The sequence below is a fragment of the Triturus cristatus genome, chromosome 11, assembly GCF_964204655.1.
Source record: "Triturus cristatus chromosome 11, aTriCri1.1, whole genome shotgun sequence".
In the NCBI taxonomy this organism is placed as follows: Eukaryota; Metazoa; Chordata; class Amphibia; order Caudata; family Salamandridae; genus Triturus; species Triturus cristatus.
The window spans coordinates 280,364,977-280,388,086 of record NC_140594.1 but is presented as its reverse complement, the minus strand read 5'-3'; the positions used below and the strand labels follow the sequence as shown (position 1 = coordinate 280,388,086).

Below are 23,110 nucleotides of genomic sequence, written 5' to 3'. Positions count from 1 at the left end.
CAGAGAGTTACTGGGCACGAGGGGTATGCTATCGCCCTTGTACGATGGGAGGCTAAACCCAGACCTCATTGGCCCTCTGAGGCAGACAGTGGCCGTATGGCATGCGGCCCAGGCCCGGCTGGGGTGGAGAGGAGTTTTGACCCAACTCACGCCCTTATGGGATACGAAACAGCTCGGGAGACTTCGGCATAGCAAGGGCTTTGATAAATGGGACGACATCGGGATCTCCACAGTGGGCGACATGTGGCATAAAGGTGAGGTGATCACCTTCGCGCGCCTACAGCAACAATACGAGCTGGCGCCTTCGGAATGGTTCCGATACACACAAATTAAGCACGCGCTACTCTCCGCTTTGGAGCCTGGTGCCATAGTTCCGGAAGCATCGCCACTGGAGGACAGGCTACTCACAGATTATATGCCCCAGAGAGCCACATCATTCACGTATCGGAAGCTGATAAATAATCTTCCAGACCCTATGGGAACCCTGCGGGAGAGGTGGTCCAGCGATGTAGGGGAATTTGACGACCCTGAGTGGAGGGAGGCGCTGGTGTCCCCCCGGGAGGCGGGGATACCTTCCAGGCTTCGATTGGTACAGCTCCGGATTTTGCATTGGTCATCTTACACCAGGTACACGCTACACAAAATAGGAAGAGCACCCCATCCATTCTGCCTACGCCTGCTGCGGGGAGGAGGGTACCTTCTATCATACCATCTGGGAGTGCCCCGAAATCCAAGAATACTGGAGGCGAGTGATGCGGACGCTGTCCCAGGCGGGGGGTGTGTCACTGGTGCCGGAGCCCAGGCGCTGCCTGTTAAACGTATGGGAACATAACGACCTTGGCCGGCAGGCTCAGTGCTGGGCTACAGTGGGAATCGTGCTAGCTAAGCGGAACATAGCGCAGAAGTGGGGGGTGGGAGAGGTGCCGCTGCTGTCCGTATGGGGGAGGGACATTGATAGGGCTATGATAGCCGAGCGATCAGTGTACATCGGGAGGGGGTGTCCTCAAAAATGGTCTAAAGTATGGGGGGCATGGAACAAACATCGAGGAGATATATGTGAGCCACCGCCAACGCTCGATGATGAAACCCTTGATGCGGACTGAGGTGCAAGACTCTATGGCGCACATATGGGGTGTGGCTGCCGGGGTAGAGCGGATGCGTGGGGGTGTTGCTGGGAGGTGGGGGGCTGAGCCACTTGAGATCTGAGATCTTGTTATATGCTGGAAAACGAATAAGTGATCAACAGTTGATGTATTGTACTGTGTTGAAAGAAAAGAATAAAAATTGTTTAAAAAAAAAAAAAAAAAAGTGGATAAATACAGATAAAATGACCAAAGAATAAATATGGATAAATGCAGACGGAAACGTTTAAAAAATAAATACAACAAAACCGGGAGCCCTATTTATAATCATTAAGTACAATCCATCCATGAGCCCTCTCGGCCAAAGTTTCCTTGTCTTCTGTTACGGATATCATTTTAGTTACTTTGGTTACAACCTTTTTAAAGCTTTTATGATCTGTGGAGGATTCCCAGAGGTCGGTCAATTCAAGCCTTTCCAGTGATTCGTCCAGGTACTCTCTAGCAGGTGATTTCTCTTGATGTGATAACTCAGTCCAAAGATGCGCATTTAGAGATCCTTGCTCGGCACCTCTGATCTTGTGCCAGCTTAGGCACCCCATCTTTCCCACTGATTGCTTCTGAAGACTGAATTCCAGGCGTGTTTGAGCTGGTGACACGTAGTTTGGTACTTGGAAGATTGCTCTATATGTGCTACCAATTATTTTATCTAAAGACTATTGCATCTTTCCCTTGCGTTGGTTCGCTCCCATATGTAAGCATTGGCTGCAATCGTGCTCGAATCACCTGCAATAGGTGATCTAATGTTCGGTCTGGTAGAACTTTCTTCAGGGGCATCATTGCAAGGTAGCTCGTGGTGCCCTTCCGACGCAGAGCCTCAAATTGGGGTTTATACGAGCCTCTGCTATCAAGTAGAACTTCAAGGTACTTGTAGTTGTTTACCCGGTCTAGGCTGCAACCATCCAGGTACCACGTGATTTTCTTGGTCTTATTGTAATTCACGGTCATGATTTTTGTTTTCTTTAAGTTAATGTGTAATGCATTGCATTGAGAGAATTTATTAGTGTTGTCCGGCAGGTGAGGCCGAGTGGAGTCCGGCTTATTAAAACCAAATCAACTGCATATATATATGGACAGCAAGATTTTTCCCAAACGTGGGGCGTGTGATGTACTGTTGTCCAATTCCCCGGGAAGGCCTGTTAAAAAGACGTTGAACAGCATGGGGCCTAGGACACACCCTTGTTTTAGGCCTTTGGAGGTGTTAATTCGCCTTGAGAGATAAGTCCCGGCTCCCATCGTGATCTTGACCCAGGTGTCAGTGTGTAATAAGATCAACTGATTTAGGAGAGGCTTAGGTATCCCCCCACTTTTCTAGCTTCTGCCATAGTTTTGGCATGATCTACGTGGTCAAATGATGCGCTATAATTTATGAAACACAAAAATAGCAAGCTCTTTGGTGCTTTGGCCACGTCTATCAGCAGGGTTAACGTCATGATGTTAGTCGTGGTACCCTGTCCTCTGCAGAACCCAGTTTGATTTGCAGGGATGATGCGTTTTCACGATGCCCAGGATATTAATTCCTCTAGGACTAGCCCCGCGTAGCACTTTGCCTCTATATCAATTAGGGTGACGAGTCGATAATTGTTAGGGATACTCCTGTCGCCCTGCTCGTAAATTTAACTAATTAGACACAGAGTGGGAGTAAGTCTGCTTAAAAGTACATGAAGTAACACTGCAGGCAATACCTAAACAGCATTATGTGCACTATACATTCTTAAATACAGTAAGATGTGGGAGCCATTCTATGTGAACTGCTACAACAGATTACCAAAGGCTCTGCCTCAGGCATTCTCTGAATGGGATATGGGTGGCGTTGAGGAGCTACTGTGTCTTTATGCTGAATATCTGGCATGACTAAGTGGATTGTAACTCAAATCCAGCAACTTGCTTCACAAACACCTTCAGTAAGGGTAAGAAGTAACAAATGATTGATTATCTTAGTAAGTGTCTTGAGAAAAAAGTTCTTCCCTTTTTTCTGCTTTCATGAGTACCTCACTTTGGTTGGCCCCTCTCTCAAGATCTGTGTTACGAACTCAGGTCTCATCTGGAAGGGTTGGTGTTGCAAAGTGAGTCTAAAATGTAATCTAACAGGAAGACAACCCTCATCTTAACAAACATCTTGGAAGTAAGCATCCTAAATAGTCATCCCATTTCTTGCGATACGAGTATGTAGCCCTGTACTACTCATTAGGGATGGGGGGGTGGGGTTTCAGCGTGTCACAGAATGTTGGAGCAACAAGTATAAATGTTTGTGTACCTTTCCTCCCTGCATTGTGCGCACAAGTGCATTTTCAAATCTAAAGGCCTTGGGTAGGGACAACATTTTCCAGACTACTCCTTTGAAACATTATAAGATTATAGGACTTTAATGTCTCTTCCTTCAAAGATAGTTTTGGATGCAAAAATGCGGGTGCTGGATTTATGGATTGTTTTGGGGTCCAGTAATTTGGAGCAAAACCTCTGCTTGATGCTCGTCTTCATCTTATAGTGTCTTCAGCTGAGGCATCTTTTCTGGGCAGGCTTATCACTTCCAGGGTGTCTCAAAGTTGAAGGTATTTACACACTTTCTTTGTCATCTCAATCCCTGCCACTGTGATGTGACAATAGGGAGACAAGACTACCTGCAACTAATTATTTTTCAATATAAATGTAAAAGTATATAAAAAATAACATATCTTCTGCTTCTATTTACTAAAGCACGATTGCCATCACAATCATAATGAATTATGATAGAATCAAGACACGTATTTTAGACAACAGAAAGTTTGCAATGTATATTTGCAGGGTACAAAATTACAAACTGCTACAAAATGTTTGTGTATAGTTTTGTGTGTATATATTTATACACACACACACACACACACACACACAAACACACACCCACAAACACATGTGGTGATCTAGCTTCTGTGCCTACACTAGCTTAAATATATGACAGTCAATGAATTTTAGTCTGTAAATAGATGATGAAATTGGGTTGAATAAAAGCTTGTTTTTGCAACTGTTTGCACACTGCCGTTCCATAGCTTTTTTTCTGCACCCTATAAATTATTGTTAATTTTTATCATAGTGAAATGGGAGATCCACCTACAAATAATTTTGAAACAACTGTTAATAAAGTTAAAGGTTGCCTCTTCAGATTCAGATACAAATATCCCCTCTTCTGCCTATCTTCAAAAGGCAGTATTTTTACAAGTGCTTCTAAGAGGTTGTACGCAAAGGCTAAAATGACTGAATGTTTAAAATAAAGAAGAAAGTAGATCTAGGGGTACAGTCTGTCAGGTGCATGCTGGGTCAGAGCAAATCATTCTAGACATCCCAAACACTAGGTGGCGCAACATGCAGAGCTCATTAAACAAAACACTCCTGCAGAAACATAATTTTGAAAAACTGAGACAGGAAAGGCACAGCCCATGAGTGTAAGCTTTTACTGACTAGCACATTCAAGCAACACTATCTAAATCCAGCTACCTGTAGCACAAGCCGAACCCCCCAAATCACTGGAAAGGAAGTCAATGGAAAAAATATCTGCCACAGAATTGAGAAACACTTAAAGTGTGCCGGTGCAGAGGAACTTGCAAAGTTACTGAGCGAATGACTATATCCCTCAGTGGCGGAAGAAAGACTGATTTGAATGTATGTATAAAGGCTATGTGGTTGTGTTGGAGATAGAGGGCCAAAGAGCAGGCTGGCTAATCGCAACCTCTTGCTGGTATTATGGACATGGCCTGGTATCTTGGTCTGGACTGCTCCCATGGGAGTAGTATCAAGGCTGATCTGTATCTGGTTCCTCACTTTAATGAGTGGCATAATGAATGAGTGGCTGTGAAGAATTTCAGCATTCCATACATCACCTGATATTCTCTCTCTAGTCCCATCTCACTGTGGCAAAACATCACACAGACATTTTGGGGAAGAAGGAAAAGAGGTGAGAGAATGGAAAGAGATTGGAAATGACAAAACAGAGAAATGTGAAAGGCCTGGCGAAAGAAAGATTGAACAAGGAAAGTGAAAAATAGTAGGCAACGACGAAGAACAGAGTTGAGCCAACTAGAGAGGTGGGTAGAGAGACTAAGCTGGCAATGAGACAATAGAAGATCAAGCGACTGAAGGAACTGCTTCTTAATTAATGTAAAGAGAAGGAGTCTAAGAAGGGGAGTGACAAGGGAAAAAGTGAGGAGGGTTATAATGAGAAAGGGTCAGTGAACATTGGAGGGAGAAGGAAAAGATGTTAACAAGAAGTTAAAAATAAGTTTTAAGGAAATATTGTTTGCATGTGGGGATCTAATGATGGGGCCAAGGGCAAGTGAGAGCTTCTCCATATCGCCAGAACACAGAATCCAAACATAAGTTTATGTATGTAATTGCATAAAAAGTACTACACAAGAGAAAGGGTGCGGCACACTGTCTGCTTGCAGATGGATTCTAAAATACTGTGAGGCCATATAAAATTTTGCTGGAGATGGACTTAAAAACTGTGACAGATGATGCTGAGAAAGCAGACACCATGTTATGATGTGTGAGTAATTTTTCCTTAATAAACGAGTGGTGGATTTCCATTGGAGTGAGTGGAGCTCACGGAATCTCACTCTGCGGAATTCCACTGAGTTACATAAAAACTCAGCGCGATTCCATGGAGTTTCACTAAGTAGCATAAAATATACACATTGCGATGTAATTTAGCATCGGTTTAGTGATCAGCACAAAAAATAATAATAAAATCAGCACGAACGGCATCATGAGTTGTTGAACAGTATGCAGCCATTCGAGTTGATTTTGCTGCCGTTCGAGTAGGATATCTACTTTAGCTGCAGCTAATCTACTTGCGAAACAGCCTTTGAACCGCAACCGTTCGGGTTAGAAAATCACGCTTGGGAATACCAAATCTTGCTTGTGCTCCCATTTCTAGAGGCTGGTGGGAAATTATTTTCACCATGCAGTGATTTTCTGGAATTGGGCGGGAACTTTGCAAGGGAACTAAAAAGTCGCCAAATTCGACAGGCAGAATAAAACATTCTGCCTAACCTTGATTACCATCTTCCGAGCTACTTCTTATTGTCATACAGCTTTGCCCTCTCACCCACCCACTGCCCACTACTTTGCTTATTTCCACTACTATGAAAACTGCTAGCTGCAGAAGACATAATGCTGGACTCTATTGTCTCTCTTACCTCTGCAGGCATGTGCATCAACAGGACAGCTGCGATTGGTGCTTGTGCCTGGCAGTACCCTTCATCTGGGCGGTACAATGTGTATGCCTTCAACACGCGGAACAGATCCTGCTGTCTGTAAAACACACAGAATAAAGGTTAAACATTACAAAGCAAACTGTTCCTCACACGTATCACCTGCCATAATCACATTTCACTCTACAACTATACAAGGACGCAGGATGTTCTATGTCTGGTCACTATTCTCAAATTACTATTGTTTTAAGTTGTCATAGTTCACAAGAAAAATATACATAATCACTAACACATTTACATGCTCTAATCTTTATCCAAATGTCAAAAGAGCACAACAGGCACAATGCAGTACTAGGTGTTACAGTCATGACTCACAAAGTGTTTGTGAATTTGACAAGATCACAGCTGCACATTCACCCAACACCTTGTGAACACTTACCACCACCCATTTTAAAAAAAATATATAATTTTTTTTTTTTTAAACTTCAAACAAGCCCCGCACACCCCCCGACTGAGGAAACTCAACCAGCAGTTATTCCCATCCTACCCGCTGTTGCACATAGTGTTCGGAACCACCACACATTATTGAGCATCCTCCACCAACCTTTTATCCTATAGTAGCGTTTCTTAACCTTTTGACTTCTAAAAACTCCCATGTATCACTAGTAGAAGCCTGGGACACAAGCAATTTCTTAAATTCTATACCCAAAACACAACACAAATTTGCAGAAACAAGTACACAACAAACAAATACACACATCTCAAAATCTTTGATATAATTTGTAAACAAAATAACAAAAATCTAAATTTTAATGGGATGAATGGAGTTTTAAAAATGTGGTTTTAATTCTAAAAGACGAAACAATAGGCTAGACATTAGCATATCACCGTTTTTTTTACTCCTGATGCATGCATTGTTACAATTCTCTATTTACGGAGCTTTTAAAATTTTCAATTTTACAGAACAAGTTTTCATGTAATTAATTTACTAAAATTATTACATTTTCTAAGTTGTTGTGGACCCCGGAGTAAATGTTACAGACCATTAGGGTTCGACAGACCACAGATTAGGTACGACTTCCCTAGAGGATTCCATACATTTTCTTAATTTCAGTTAAGACCATGCAATTTGCGACATGTATTCCATATTTAATGAGGATCTGCGTTGGCATCCGCTGCTCTTGTAAATTTCTCTCTTCTTGGCCATGCTGTGCCAATTCGTATTTCTGCACCAGTCTTCAACCATGATGGGTAAACTGCTCGTTTGTAGTCTGGAAATGTCACACCACCAAGGCAGCATCTCAAATGAGCTTTCTGTATTCCAATAGTGGATGATCGCCCCATGTGCCCACCAGAATACATTTGGCAACCAACTCTACTTGTATTGTTAACGCCACAGAGAGTTAAATCTCATACCTTAATCCCAAACACAGAAATCCTCTGGTACTCCCACCGTGTGTGGAAAAAAAAATCTCAGCATACCACACGTAACTGAAGCATAGGTCCAACTGCATGAGACCGAACAAATTAATTTGAGTCCGGGCAGAATATATTTGATGCAAGAGTTTGAGTCATGTAAGTCGGTAGCCTGCTCTTATAGCTACTTCTATAGAGCCCCATTTGGCCTCCTCCCACTCTGTCATTTAGCACACCCAGCTCCCGCTCCCATTTTGCATATACCAATGAAATAGGAGTTATTGATTATGTCATATATTGGTGTAATTACTTTGGCCTAAATGGTATCATCAACATTCTGCTCTTCAAGGGGGATATTTTCAGATATTTTGCAATAATGCCTTATTTCACACCACTGGACTCAAGACCTAGTAACCCAAGGACCGGGGTAGAACAATGAATAATAACACAAATGGTACCTACACGGGGAAGTATAGACCTTGACATTCACAGCAATAGTTTATGCATTTAATGTATTTATTTTCATTTCAACAAACTATTATTTAAAAAATAAAGTAATCTCAAATACCAAACTGAGGTACTCCTATTTGGTGACGACACAGTGAAGAGGGATGCAGGGAATAAATAGTGTGCTGTTGGTATATACAATACTATATATCTGTGACTGACAGGGATGGTATGACATTATTTACGACATTCGTTATAAGAGTGTCGCGATCCACAATCAAATTAAAACCAGTCCACATTTGAAAATTGTCTAAAATTGTACTTGTAAGAAGGATTCTTTAAGAAACTATTGCCATGGAAGTCAAGGGCTACACTTCCTCCGTAGGGACAGTTTGTGTTATTAATCATTATTTCAGCCCACAGCAGTTTCGTTGTTTGTATCTGAAGCCCTGGGATTTATTTAGACCTTATTTCTTTCTATGCTACTCACTGGTTTTCATCTCTACTAACCTCATGTATCGCCCATTATGCAAACTCTATTTGTACCCCATCTCTAAAATCACAGTAGAAATCTCAATTCTTTCTGGGTATAACTGTCCCAGAGATGGACCACCTTCGAGGTAACACCATGCCAACCTATCAAACGTGAGGCAGTTTGCCATACCAAAGGGCGGGGGGTGTCTACCCCCTTTGATCATTGCTGGATATCCCTTGTGACCCAGGACATACCAGTCAATTATAAGAGAACATGCAAATGTTTAATGCCTACAGTTGGTCAGCACAGAAGTATATACACATGTATGAGAGAGCTAGTCTCCCTCCCCCCGTCGCCATCAAACACAGCCCTATACATTTTAGACACAGCTATTTGTGGGGTTTTCCATCCTAAAAGTAGAGAGTGGAGCATTTCATATACATAGAAGAATGATTGCATCACCATGAGTAGTATGCTAAGTATGTATTAAATCTATATAATATCATTTTGCGTGGCACAGCCCTTTCCAGCAGCAACAATGGGAGTTTTTGCCAATATAATACAATATACTACAATTGCTCTAGCGAAACCTGCAAATTGTGTTTGAAGCATTTTCCTGCATCCAAAGTTATATGTATGACTACATAATAAAAACCCTTCTTGACTATCTGTAACATACAGTGAAAACTGGTCCTCAGGGCTTACGGAAATAATGGGTACGAAGTTCTCTTCGTCCAAATTATCTAGAAAAAAAGAGTACTCAACAGATATAGGAAATAGCTATTAATGGTTTCCTTCAAAGAGGCCATCTCAAAAAGGAAAGCAGAAATAAGAGAGAAGGCCTGGGATAAGTTAAGAGCTGCTAGTGAGCTGAAAGATTTTCAAGCTTTTTGGCAGGTAGTCCATTCTCAGACCCTTTTAGGTGAGTCCCTCCCAAAAATGGAGTGTGTTATTCCAAGTGATTGCTGAGTGAACCACTTTTCAAAGATGTTTGGCCCAAAGGCCCAGACATGATACAATTTATAGATGCCATACCCACCAGTGATCCAAGCTCTAATCGGGAATTAAGCGAATCTATTGAGGTCTCTGGCATTACTCAAGCAATTGAAAATTGCCCCTCCGAGAAAGCCCCAGGACCCGAATTCCTGCAGAGATTTTTAAATCTCTACCACAGTTCTGGGCTCCTCGAATAACTATTATTCTAAGATCTGCAATTATTGGGCCCATAGTTAAAACCTGGGAAGAGGCCACTATTATCCCCATCTTTAAAAAGGGAGATAAAAGCCAGCCACATTGCTATCGACCAATTTCACTCTTGGATAGCACAGTAAAAATTCTAGGAAGGGTCACATTGACCAAATTAGAAAGCTGGGCTGCAGAGACTCAGGGGCTATCAGACTTACAGTTTGGGTTCCGACCAGGCCTGGGAACAGTGGAGCAGACTTTAAACCGGTCCAGCATAGTTCAAAAATATACAAAGGCAAAAAAGGATGTGTTGACCTTGCCTTTATGGACTTAACAAGTGCCTTTGACACAGTGGATCGCCCCAGATTATGGTCAATAATGACTGACTAAGGTATAGATAGTGTAATAATTTCTTTGCTGCACAGGCTTCACGCACATTCCACAGATAGAGTCCTTTACACTATGAACGGGGATCTCTCAGAACACTTCCATCAGTAAAAGGGGTTACGCACAGCTGAGTCTTGGCCCCATTTCTCTTTTTAATTTAAATAAATGCCCTTGGTGACCTTTTAGTAAAGGCCGGAAAAGATATTCCAAAAATAAATTCACGCATAATTCCTGTTCTGCTCTACGCAGATGATGCTGTCCTATTTGCTCGAACCATCAAAACACAAGAGCATCCCATATGTCTCTGCGAACTAGGTATAGCTAGTCAGCTTCAGCACAATTGTTCACAAGGAACTCATTTAGATAATAAAAAATTATTTTCCGCAAGTTCCTAATATCTTGCAGCGATTTAAGCGAAGTTAGCAATTGATACAGTCAATATGTACAACACTTAAAAGTTTCTTTTAAGTTCTATGTAGTTTATGACTTCAGAGAGACACATGACTGGAGAGAAAACAGCCCAACAGAAATTCTTATTCTGCACTCCCTTCAGCCGAAGCGAGTGCTTTTTATTTGCAACTGCAGATTATGGTAATAGAAGACTATACATAACAAACTTCTACTGTAGATGAACACTATTTACATATTTTTTAAGAACAAATTGTGACTTATGTGACCCCAGTGGAGTGACCAACAACTGAATAAAGCTAAACTGACGGTTTTTAAAACAAAGGGTTAGTTATTGGAGTTAAAAGGATGTTCTTTAAGGTTTCAGAGTAAATCATAGGTCCTAGAGTGTGTTCTAGTGTTCTTCGGCCTATCCTTTATCAATTGTCGACGACGTTTCGACCCTCTATCATTATCGGGGTCGCTTCAGGATGGAGATTCTGGGAACCAAGGCACTTCAATATATGCCAGAAGGCGCAATGTTATTTCAGTCATCCAGCATCAAACGATCATCAGTAGAGGTTGAAGCCTTTGGTAGCCTTCCAAGGAACAGACTGCCCTCAGTAGGTATTGTGTAATAGTCCAGGTAAGGTTTATACTTTGGTAATGATTAGACTTGCTTCCGTATGGTAATTGGAGGTATAGCAGAAGTGTAAATATTCGAATTATCCCAATACACTTGGATGTTTTAAGATTTCCAACAATTCCGGTATCTAATACTGGAACCAGGTTCAATGATGATCAATTCAGCTCACAAGAGTAAATGTGGGAAATCTTGCAACATCCAAGTGTTTTGGGATAAGTCGAATACCCTTTCTCTAAGAATTCTAAATGTACCCGTTCCAGGGGGTGTTTGTTATCTTATATGACCAGACTGTGCAATTCAATTCCTTCACCCAATCTCTACCAGCATTAATGGCAGCTTGCACACTGCCCATTACCACTCTGTTGAAGCGTTCTACAACGCCATTCCCAGTTGGATGGTAGACCGGAGTTTTCTACCCAAGGATACCGTTCCTGCTAAAGAAATGTGCATACTTTTCAGAAATAAATTGTGGCCCATTACCTCTTAGAATGGAATTTGGAATACTTTCTCTTAAAACACTTTTTCGAGAAATGAAACTATGGCATTGGCATCAATTCCATCCGATACTTCAATCTCAGTCCATCTGGAATAATGGTCAATGACCATAACGACACATTTAGATACACCCCAATCATCTAGAATGGGTCCCAGAATGTCTATGCTTAGGTCCTTCCATGGATACTCTGGCACCTCCTGCACCCAACGATGTCCTCAACATGGATTGTGCTTTGTCCTAATTGGCGCACAACTGGCAATTTTTTTTTTACAAATCTTTCTGTATCTCCATCTATGCCTGACCATCAATAAATTGATTTCACTCTTTTTTTTAGTTTTACAATCCCAAGGTGACCTTCATGGTTTATGTCTAAAATTCTCAATCTCAACCCTTTTGGAGGTACCAACCTGTCCCCCCTGAAAACATGACCTGCATCGTTAAGGCGCAATTCATCTTTAATTTGCCACAAGCTTTTGCATTAATCCTGTGATTTCTTCTTATCTGACCAACCCTGGATAATGAATTGTTTCACCAAACTCAATGCTTCATCTTCCTTATATTCTGCTTCCCATTCCTTCTTTAGTATGGCATTATTACCATCCTCCAACACAGCCACACTAAACTCCTCCCATTCATCTTTTTCCTCTTCCGTCAAATGCAATGGAAAATGGCTTAGATAATCTGCCACTTTGTTCCATTTCCTAGGCAGGTATTCTACATTGTACACAAAATCTAGTAACTTCAAGGTCATTCTTGCAATACGTGGGGTAGCCCTGACAATGCCACTGGAAGTTAGAACCTTCAACAGTTGTTTAATGTCTGTACGCAGTGTGAACTGTGATCTCCATACATACTGCCTGAACTTTTCCATTGCCGAGACTGCAGCTGACATTTCCTTTTTGATCATGGTGAACTTTTCCTCCGCTGGCGACAGTGAACGAGAGGCATATGCCACTATACATTCTTCTGTTCCTGCGACTTGGGTTAATACCATCCTCAGGCCCTTCCCTCCAGCTTCCACGGTGACAATACTGTTTGCTCCCTCATCAAAACATTGCAAAGGAACAGCTGTGCTTATTTCATGCTTTATCCTTTCAACATCAATGTGTAGTTCTTCATTCCTCATGAACCCTTGCCTCACTTTTAACAACTGTCTAAGACCATGTGTTTTAATAACAAAGTTTTGTACACATTTTGAATAAAATTCCACAAGCCCTAGGAAGGACATGACTTCCTTCTATGGAGGTTGGAGCCAGGGCATTACTAACTGCCTTAATTATGTCCTTTTTGGGCAAAGTACCATACCCACCCAGTTTATAACTTAGGTATGTAACAGACCTAAATGCAAACTTACATTTCTTTAATTCTGCAGTCAGTTCTTTGTCGGCTAATTTTCCTAACACCAACTTTAACCCTGAATCATACTCTTGTTTTTTTTCGGCCCATCACCAGTATATCATCCTGGAAGTATGTCACCCCTTTGACACCTTTAAACATTTTTTGCATTAGGTGCTGAAATACCGCAGTGATTAAAGCAAGGCCAAATTGTATGCGTATAAATATATAGCAGAAAGAGTCCACTCGGAGTTGCAAAATATAGTGCCAACCTTCCAAAAAGTGACTAAACCCAAGCGAACCGTTTGGTTACTAGCATGGGAAAAACAATAAGTTCTCTAAAATAACCCTCACCCACCAAAAGGTCCCTTGGTGGCATGCTTCATCATCGGGTTCTTCCCGCCCCACTGCAGGACGGGGCGTGCTACAACTGACGAATACATGGGAGCACTTTTAGGTGAAATGAAGTTATGTGTATGGCGCAAGAGTGGAAGGGTCAGAAGTGAGTGAGATAAAAAATACCTGGCTTTGTGGAGAAACTAAACTTTAATGGTCCCTATAGCTGGTATTATTAAAAATGGGGGATATGGAGGAAAAAGTGCTTTAATTAGCAGTTCCCTCACTGGTCGACATGTTTTGAAGCCTACCCCTAAGCTTCTTCTGCAGGACCTATTATGTTGATCCCTGTTAGGCGAGACCTATTGGCTATGCCAATGCTTGTTCCCCCTTATTAGAGCCCCTGCATCTCCACTCTGCCTATTGCTAATAGAATTAGCCCCCCGCGAAATTTGTCTCTAGTTGCACCTCTGGCCCAAGACATGACATTGCCGCCACCAACCACAATGGGCGTTTAACAGAGGCGGGGAGGCCAAGAATTCACGTGATGATCCGAGCCAGGGATCCAGCTTGGCTCTAAGGGCCCAAGAACGAGCAGAGCCTAAAAAAAAAATCAGCATGGGAACCACAAAAATTTAACTTTTGCCAGCCCCGCAAAAACTGAAAAATGAGCAGGGCAGGCTGATTATAAAGTAATTAACACAGCCCTCCTCCTGGGGCATTGGGCTGGGAGTCCGTGAGTCCAGTAAATGGTTTGCCGTGCTGATGTGCTAGAAGGCAGTGCAGGCAGGCAGATGTTAATGCAATTAACACCCCTCCCCCTCGGCATTGGGCTGGGGATCCCTGATGGTGTGCTAAGAGGCAGTGTCTTCCTTCTATAGTTTCAGCACAATGCTGCGTCTCACTGCCTGTGAAACCAACATTGTGCTACAACTTTAACAAGGTAAAGCGGGATGCTAATTAATAGAAACAATAACAACATTACGTAATCCAGTCTGCACGTGCACCCTGGAACAAAGACAACTGAATTTAAATGTCACCAGGATTATTTCCAAGCTCTGCGATCAGTGGCGCACACTGGTTGGTCCACTATCATTTACTCGCCCACCAGTAAATGTTTCCCATTGAATCACTAATGCGCCATGTAACACTGAGCTCTCGGAGAACAAGGTTTGAAGAGACAACTGAATTTAAATGTCGCCAGGATTATTTCCAAACTCTGCGATCAGTGGCGCACACTGGTAGGTCCACTATCATTTACCCACCCACAAGTAAAAGTTTCCCATTGAATCACTAATGCACCATGTAACACTGATCTCCCGGAGAACAAGGTTTGCAACTCCCAGATGCCCTTCATAGATGAACCCCGTGAAACATGAAGCTGCACACCTAATTAAAAAGCCGCTTTTGAAGCCCGTGGAGTGACGCGTCAGCGTCATTACCGCAAAAGTGATTGCGATCGCGCGCTGCGAGCGATGCGCTTAATGAGCATGACAAGGAAAGCCAGATGGCGCCTCTGCTCGTAAGCGCGCGCCCGGGCACATGCACGCAAGTTTAGGCCGGCCATGGTAGCATTTTTTGAAGCCCTTACTAAAAGTCTCGCCAGACAAGCACATGCGCTGGGTCAGGCGAGACCTAAAAAGGAATTAGTAGTCCTGATGTACTTCGATATTTTCACAAAATCAAAGAGAGGGGCCCTATAGCACAAAGGGGGTAGAGCACCAAATAGACAGTAGTCAAACAGAAATTCCACCTGTCCAGGTGTTGGTGTCTTGTTCTGTTGATTGACTGTTGTTGATGAGAGCCACTGTGTGGTATTTAACACTCGCCGAAAGGGGGAATTTTTATTTGAGTACTTTGATATTTTGCCTGGCAATCCTTCACCGCAATCGTGTAAGGATAAAAAAATAGTGATATATTTTTGGTGATATGTTTTTCACTTCATGCACAATATCTCATCCATAACACTGTATGTGATTCGTGCTGCCCTCTGTTGTTAAAATCAACATACAAGACAAAACAATACATGTAATAATTAAACAAATTACACTATTGTAGCATTTTATAGTATGGCAGAATACAGTGCCTTCACATAGTACCCGTAAGTTGAAATGGTACATCAACTTCTCAATAAGTGAGACACACTGACACAAAAAACATACTTTTCAGGTTGCCTAATTGGACCCCATGAGCTTCGGGAGGGGAGGAGCGCTTATAGTGAAGCATTCATCAAAGAATCTCGCTCACCCTCAGAATACTGCCTGCCCATAGCTCCGTCGAACATTGAATGCTTCAGGAGTGCCAGTATTTGTATCCGGTACGAGCTGCCTTAAGTGACTCGAAAGCTGCGAAGATGCTGTCTGCTCAAAAGAAAGACTAGAGTGATAAATACCCAAAATGGCTGCCCCCGTATGGCATAATTTTCTGGTTGGAAAAATGCTCTACCGTCTGTTCGAGGCTGCTATCCATTCAGTACTATCTTTATTTCCTCAAAAAATATGGTCTCTTAGTGCCCTCGTTTGGGAGTAAATCTCGTGGTTGTTCCTTGCACAAGAAATTATTGCTGCCTTTAGAGACACAGTACAAAAGGGGGTGGTGATGGACGGAGCATCAGAACCAATCAAACACTCACACCCAGTCAACAGATCTGGGTTTAATCCATCACCGTTCTTTAGCCCACTTTGCCACCCCAGTTCAGACATGGCCATATGCAAATCAGTCTGACCCTGTGCCTCATGGGAACAGTCCAGCCCGAACTGCCAAGCCATGCCTTCCCTGGACCGGAAACAAGCTTCTTAGGACCGGTTTCTGGCATTTCAGCCGTCTTCAGCCAGGCTTGCTTGAATACAGTGGCAAAGTGAGCAAGGGACTCACGTCTGAGCATACCCTGCCTTTAGAGACACAGACCGCTGATCGGCTGCGGAGATGTCGTTGGCTCAAAACAGAAAGACTAGAACGTTGAATATCCAAAATGGCCGACCCCGCTTGGCATTTCCTGGTTGAAATTTATGCTCGGCAACCTAAAAAGTATGTTTTTTCGTCAGTATGTCTCACTTATTGAGAAGTTGATGTACCATTTCAACTCAAGGGCACTATGTGAAGGCACTGTATTCTGCCATACAATAAAATGCTACAAGAGTGTGATTGTTTAGTTGTTACATGTATTGTTTTGTCTTGTATGTCGATTTTAACAACAGAGGGCAGCACGAATCACATATAGTATTATGGATGAGACATCGAGCATGAAGTGAAAAATATATCACCAAAATGTATCACCAAAAATATATCACTATTTTTTATCCTTACACGATTGCGGTGAAGAATTGTCAGGCAAAATATCGAAGTACATCAGGACTACTAATTCCTTTTTTTCTATCCTTCCAGATTATTAATTAAGAAATGCGCATTCATTCTGTTAAGAAAAATTACCAAGTAGGTATGGAATGAATGCGCTGCATAGTGTGTGTATAGACATTTAGAACAACCAATAGGCTAATCATCACTAGGCAATAGAGTGGTAACAGGGATCAACATAATAGGTCCTGAAGAAGCAGCTTAGGGGTAGGCTTCGAAACATGTCGACCAGTGAGGGAACTGCTCATTACAGCACTTTTTCCTCCTTATCCCCCATTTTTAATCATACCAGCTATAGAGAGCATTAAAGCTAAGTTTCTCCACAAAGCCAGGTATATTTTTAACTCACTCACGTATGACCCTTCCACTCTTGCACCATACACATTACTTCATTTCACCTAAAAGTGCTCCCACGTATCCGTCGGTCGTAGCACGCCCCATCCCTTAGCGGGCGGGAAGAACCCAATGATGAAGCATGCCACCAAGGGATCTGTTGGTGGGTGAGGGTTATTTTTAAGGCACTGTGTATTACACACAAAGCCCTTTCTGATAAAGGTCCCCCTATTACCAGATCCCTTATTCAGCCCTACCGCCCTTCCAGGTCACTTAGATCTGACAAAAAGCAGCTAGCTATAGTTCCAATAATAAAGAGAGCACGAAGCGGAGGACGCCGTTTCGTGTAGAATGCTGCTAAACTGTGGAACAACTTGCCTTTGTCGATCAAACTATCTTATCTTTCGCAAGCTTTTAAAGACCTTTTTGTTTCCTTAATCCTTTACCTGCTCTAGGGGTCGCATTAGCACTGGGATGCTTTCGGGTAGCCATGCGCTCTAGAAATGCCTTTCAATTCAATTTAGAAAACTTAGTTTTTCCCATGCTAGTAACCAAACGGTTTGCTTGGGTTTAGTCACTTTTTGGAAGGTTAACACTATATTTTGCAACTTAGAGTGGACTCTTTCTGTTTTTTCATAGTTCACAGAGGAGGTTGAGTCCATACCTGATCATACCTCTTCACTCCCCTCTTTATTTTTTGGTATAAATATATAGCACCAGAAAGGCGTGATGAACACCTTGAGATTACTGCTAGATGGATGCAGTTGGATCTGGTGATAAACCGATGTTAAATCCATTGTCTAACCCCATTTTATCCCCTTGGATTGTGACAAAAGTTCATCAACTATAGGTAAGGGAAACTTGTCCATAATGTTTTTATTCAAATCCCTGAGGTCAAGGCATAGCCTTAAATGGTCATCAGATTTCCGAGCTACGACCAAGTGAGCCAACCATTCTGTACTCTCTACAGGTTCTATTATTCCTTCACTTTCTAAGGCATCCAAGTCTTTCATAACACTCTCCCTCACACCTATGTCCTTACTTTATGATGGATTGATACTGCACGCTCCTTTAATACAATTTGATGGACAAACCCACACATTCTCCCCACTTTACCGGAAAATACGCCCGGAAATGGTTTCTTAATCTCTTCTTCCATAGACACCGTCAGTTCACTGAGGAGCATTTCTTGGATTTAAAGTAACCAAGTGTACATCTGTCAAGGTTCAAATGGTCACCTAAAGCGGCTGCAAACTTATCGTCCTACACAGAACGTTGCACTACTGTATATAGTGACCCTGAGTCAGCTACGATTTGTATATGTACCTCTCCAAAGTTTTTATCACACATAGGCTTCTTGAAGTTTTTTTTATAAATCCTCTTTATTGGTGTTTTCACAGGTTTATACATAATGAACTCAGCCAGCTTTATTATACAAAAACAGTACAGTAGCATCTACACATATGACACTTGGTGGCGGAACCAGGCTATTCTGGATGTTGGTGTCACTTAAGAAAAAGAAAGCCAAATCTAATCTCTTATACATGCCTCAGTATATTATCCATTCTTTAATCAGTGAATGTAAAACAACTGACTTTTCTGTTCATCCTTCCGCTGTGCTGTCACACCAGACAAATCACATTAAACTTAAACGATGTGATCTCAACAATCCCACATGCACAATACGCTCTGGGTCTCTTCTAGGTGTTAGGGTGGCTGCTAATGCGTGTACTTTTCAGAGGAAGGGGGTGCTTCTTGGAGTTAACATTCACATCTAAAACTGCGTCCTCAATACGTAGGACCCCCCTCATCACTCAAAGATTCATTCTTCCCTTCTGCGTCATCTTCGTTTTCCAAAACACACTTAACAGTATTCCTGTCCCCTTTGTTATTGTTCTTCCTGCAAACCTTGGCGAAACGGCCCATGATTCTGCAGTAAGCGCACTTTCATTTAATCCCAGGACAATTTTTATCCCTGGCCATGTGGCCTTATTCCCTCACCAAAAACACACAGGACGTTTGACCTCCGCTTCAGTTTTGCTTTTAGCAGACTTCTTCCACACAGTACCCTTGCCACTACGTATCTCCATTTTCCTCTCATAATCCTTAGAATTACACACCTTGCATACCGATTCCCCCTCACTACTGCTTTTCAAAGCAGCTTTGGCACACCTTTGAGATATTCTAGCTTTGTTTATAATGGCGACTATATCATTCAATGGGGAGTCACCATATACCCACAGTTTCTCTTGGTAACAAGCATTATTTGAATGCATCACTAACTGGTCTCTTATGAGATAGTCATGTAGGGCACCAAATGTACATGTGATTACCAGTTTCTTGAGCGCAGCTACATAGTCTTCTACTGACTGTCTTTGCCTGTTTCCTTTGTATAAATGTGTACCTATCAATTGCCCCACAAACAGTTAGTTGATAGTGAATATCTAAGCCTTCCAAGGTATTTTTAAAAACATCTGAACTGCCCACAGGTCTAGTTTTTTTCTGCATTTTGTGGTAAATAATTTAATTACCGGGACTTAATTTGATGCGGAAAATCTATAACAATAGCTCAGTAAAATAAGAGGCAGAATCCGTGGTATTAGAGGTTCGGAACGGGCTTTATTCCATAATCAATTTAAATCGATGAGCTCCATATTCCATCACCACGAAGGTTCAGGAAGTGAAGACCCAACTTTATTGACAGGTAATCATTTTTATACAATAGGCATTACAGTGAAACAGATGGAGGAGGCGTAACAATTGATAGCAAAGATAAGACATACATGCGTAGCAAAAAATGGGTGTAACTGGGTGTAACTAAAGAACGTCATTGGATATGACGTCATAAATGGGTGGTTCCATGAAAGAATTTCGCAATGTCAGCAGAAATACTTGGCAGAGATGCGCGCGCAGCAGTATGACGTGTGACTGACGTGTAACTAGGGAATGAAGGGGACGTGACATTTAGCTCTACATGTGGAGACAGAAGTCTGGGGTTATGTCAACCTAATCCCAAATCATATCTAATATCCTATGTTTAAAGAACTGTGTTATCCAAAAAGAAAGGTCTTCTTACGATAGAATCTTATTCTATACTGACTATACTGACTGTTAATGCGTGTACAAGCGTCTAAGTGTCTACACTAGATGCGAGGGCCGAAATCTTTCATAGTAACAGGACTATGAATGACTTGCATGAAGACAGAGAAACCGGGCCTTTTGCTCGGTAGCTGAAAGAATGTTTACTTAAACTACTAGACAGGAATGCATTGGATAGGGAGCGGAGCAAAGCAGATAATCTTGAAGGTGAAATACAGTTTTTGGCAAGCAACAGGCTGGAATCAGGCACCGTTAGCCGCGCAGGGAGTAGGACAAAGTTCATGGGTACAGATGCGAGCTCGGACTGGAGCTTTCAGAGGCAGAAGGCAGAAAAGACTTGATGGCAGAATCAGGGCCTACTCGTCTGAACTGTAAAATGGGATAAGTGAACCATATAAAGCCGGTGGCCTTTCATACTTAGGGATAGAATATCCAGCCCATTCATGGCGGATCTGAAAGAGGACATGTTGGCGGTGGACGCACATGTGTTTGCGTCTTCATAACTGGAACTGGAGGAAACATACATGTACTTGTGATTTATACATGAAACCGTTGGGGTCCAAGATAGGGGACATAACTGACCAGAAAAATCCATATTTCCACATTCCCTCCTTGTCCCCTACTTGCCCGTCAAGAGATATCAATCTTCATTAATCCATCGATCTGTTCATATAGCATCATTTGTTCTTCTTTCTTCTTCCGTGATGAGTGAAATCTTGGTGGTGGAATACACGATGTGGCACACAGACCACAGATCGCTGGTCCACATTGTAGACATAGACAGCAACTGAATAGTATGAGAAAGCCAATACCTAGGATGGATAGGACCCTCCATCCAAAGGTAGATAATACACTCCAAAACCAACTGGACCAAGTCCAGGTGCCTGGATTCTGGTGTATCTGGCTTACAATCTTATGAAGGCGAGTTATGGCTTTATATACAGATGGCGAATTTTCTGGTATGAAAATGCAACAGTTTGATCCGATGACCCTACAAGCTCCGCCCCTATCGGCCAGGATGACGTCAAGGACAAGACGATTTTGAAGCACAACAATCCGCATAGCAGACTGCTCTTCTGTTAAATTGCCTAAGGCGGAAATAGTTTCGTTCACTACTGCTTCAAGGGTTCTGGTTAATCTACGTATCAGCTTACTATTGGTAACTGTACCTATATAGGGAAAGAGACCTTTATTGAAATCTGTGTATTTTTCCCATGCTGTCTCAGTGTAATCGACTATTGAGAGATCTCTCCGTTCTCTATTGTGTACTAAATGAGTATTTCTATGATAATCAGGAGGAGCTAGGAAAACAGGTGGAAAAAGGAATCCAATGTAGCAGGTACCATCCCAATCTAGAGGCAAACGTATATATGCAGTCTGACCACATACAAAGTAGGAATGGCGAGAAGCTTTAAATGTAGACTTGCCTTGATCACTGAATTCTATTACAGTGGTGCATTTACTGCGGCCCATGTGTATAGAGCCATTCTTTTTTATACATAATTCGCCTTTAACTGGAAATACTGACATAGCGGGCAAAATTGGGGCAGCTTCGGATTCGACATTCAGGATCATGAGGTTAAGCGTGAAATTACCTAATCCATATACTTCATTTTCTAGATCAGTTCCTGTTCTTTTGGGAAGTCCCTCCTTGTCAGGGTAGCAGACTTTAAGTAAAACTAAGTGCAAGTTTCCCCATACCCAGTTGTCTTGATAAACTGCGGAATTCGAATCTAGGGAATTAATTAAACTAAACCATGCTCCACAGGAGCCATTGTGTGTGAACGGATATGGGAAGAGAGGCAGAATTCCTTGATAGTTCTGATAGGGAGGGAGTCGGCCACATATCCAACAATTTGTAGCATTGCTAACCTGATGGGAATGATGTAACATACTAATAAAAGTGTTGTTGCGCAGCGCAAATCTATATGATAACTCATGCGGGGGAAATTCACTAAAAGAATGTTCCGCAGTAACATTATGAACATGTTTAGAAATAGGATAATATGTGTGCAACAATATACTTGCAGTAATTATTAAAAGACTTAGGAAAAACAAAATTAATAACGTCACTGTGCAATGACTACGCAGTGATTTACAGTACGCATGTCGTTTCAACTTGATCCTTCTGTTTCTTTCTCTATACAGGTCTAATTGATACATGTCAGAGACAAATTCGACCGATTCACCTTGGAGAGGACTTAAACAATCAAATTGCCTGACTTGTTAGACCTAAGTTTTAGTCTATATTGTTCTGAGTTATTTTGTTCAACCAAAGGAAGCTTTGAGTCAATCGGTGAAGAAATACAGGGTTTAGTCTCTATATCAGATGGTAGTCCATGAAATTTCTTGATATGACTTGAATGTATCCAGCCTTTTCGACCTTCGATCTTCACGGCTGTCCTCGTTGTTAACAATACGAGCTGAGGCGATCTCCACCTAGGATCCAGCTGGGACTTCCGATCAAAGTTCCTCACTAGAACTAGATCCCCTGGAATTACGTCATGGGGTTTCACCTCGGTGTTGTCGGGAAAGGCTGCAGCTACCTGTGAACGACAAGATTGTAGTGCAGACATCAAGGAAGCCAAGTAATCTGTCAGCATGTTACAGTCAACATCAGTTATTTTGCGTGGTATAGGCGTCCCCCACATATTTGGTGGTCTACCGAAGATCACCTCATAAGGGGATAGCCCTGTTCGAGAGTGCGCTACCATTCTCATGTAAAAGAGTGCAACTGGTAGGGCTACTACCCAGTCGACACCTTTCTCTCTACATATTTTGGACAATCTAATTTTCAGAGTTTGATTATGTCGTTCCACGAGACCTGCTGCCTCGGGGTGTCGGACACAGTGGAATCTCCACTGATAGCCTAACAAAAGTGAAACGTGT

The 23,110-nt window shown here is 42.2% G+C and overlaps 1 protein-coding gene across 1 annotated transcript in view; it reads right to left on the bottom strand.

The window, feature by feature from the left end:
• Window positions 1-23,110, bottom strand: part of TBC1D10A (TBC1 domain family member 10A) — a 380,613-nt gene that overhangs the window by 70,218 nt on the left and 287,285 nt on the right. The window contains exon 5 of the mRNA XM_085635860.1: window positions 6,311-6,425. Within this exon, the coding sequence (XP_085491986.1) occupies window positions 6,311-6,425 (115 nt within the window). The remainder of the gene's footprint in view (window positions 1-6,310; window positions 6,426-23,110) is intronic.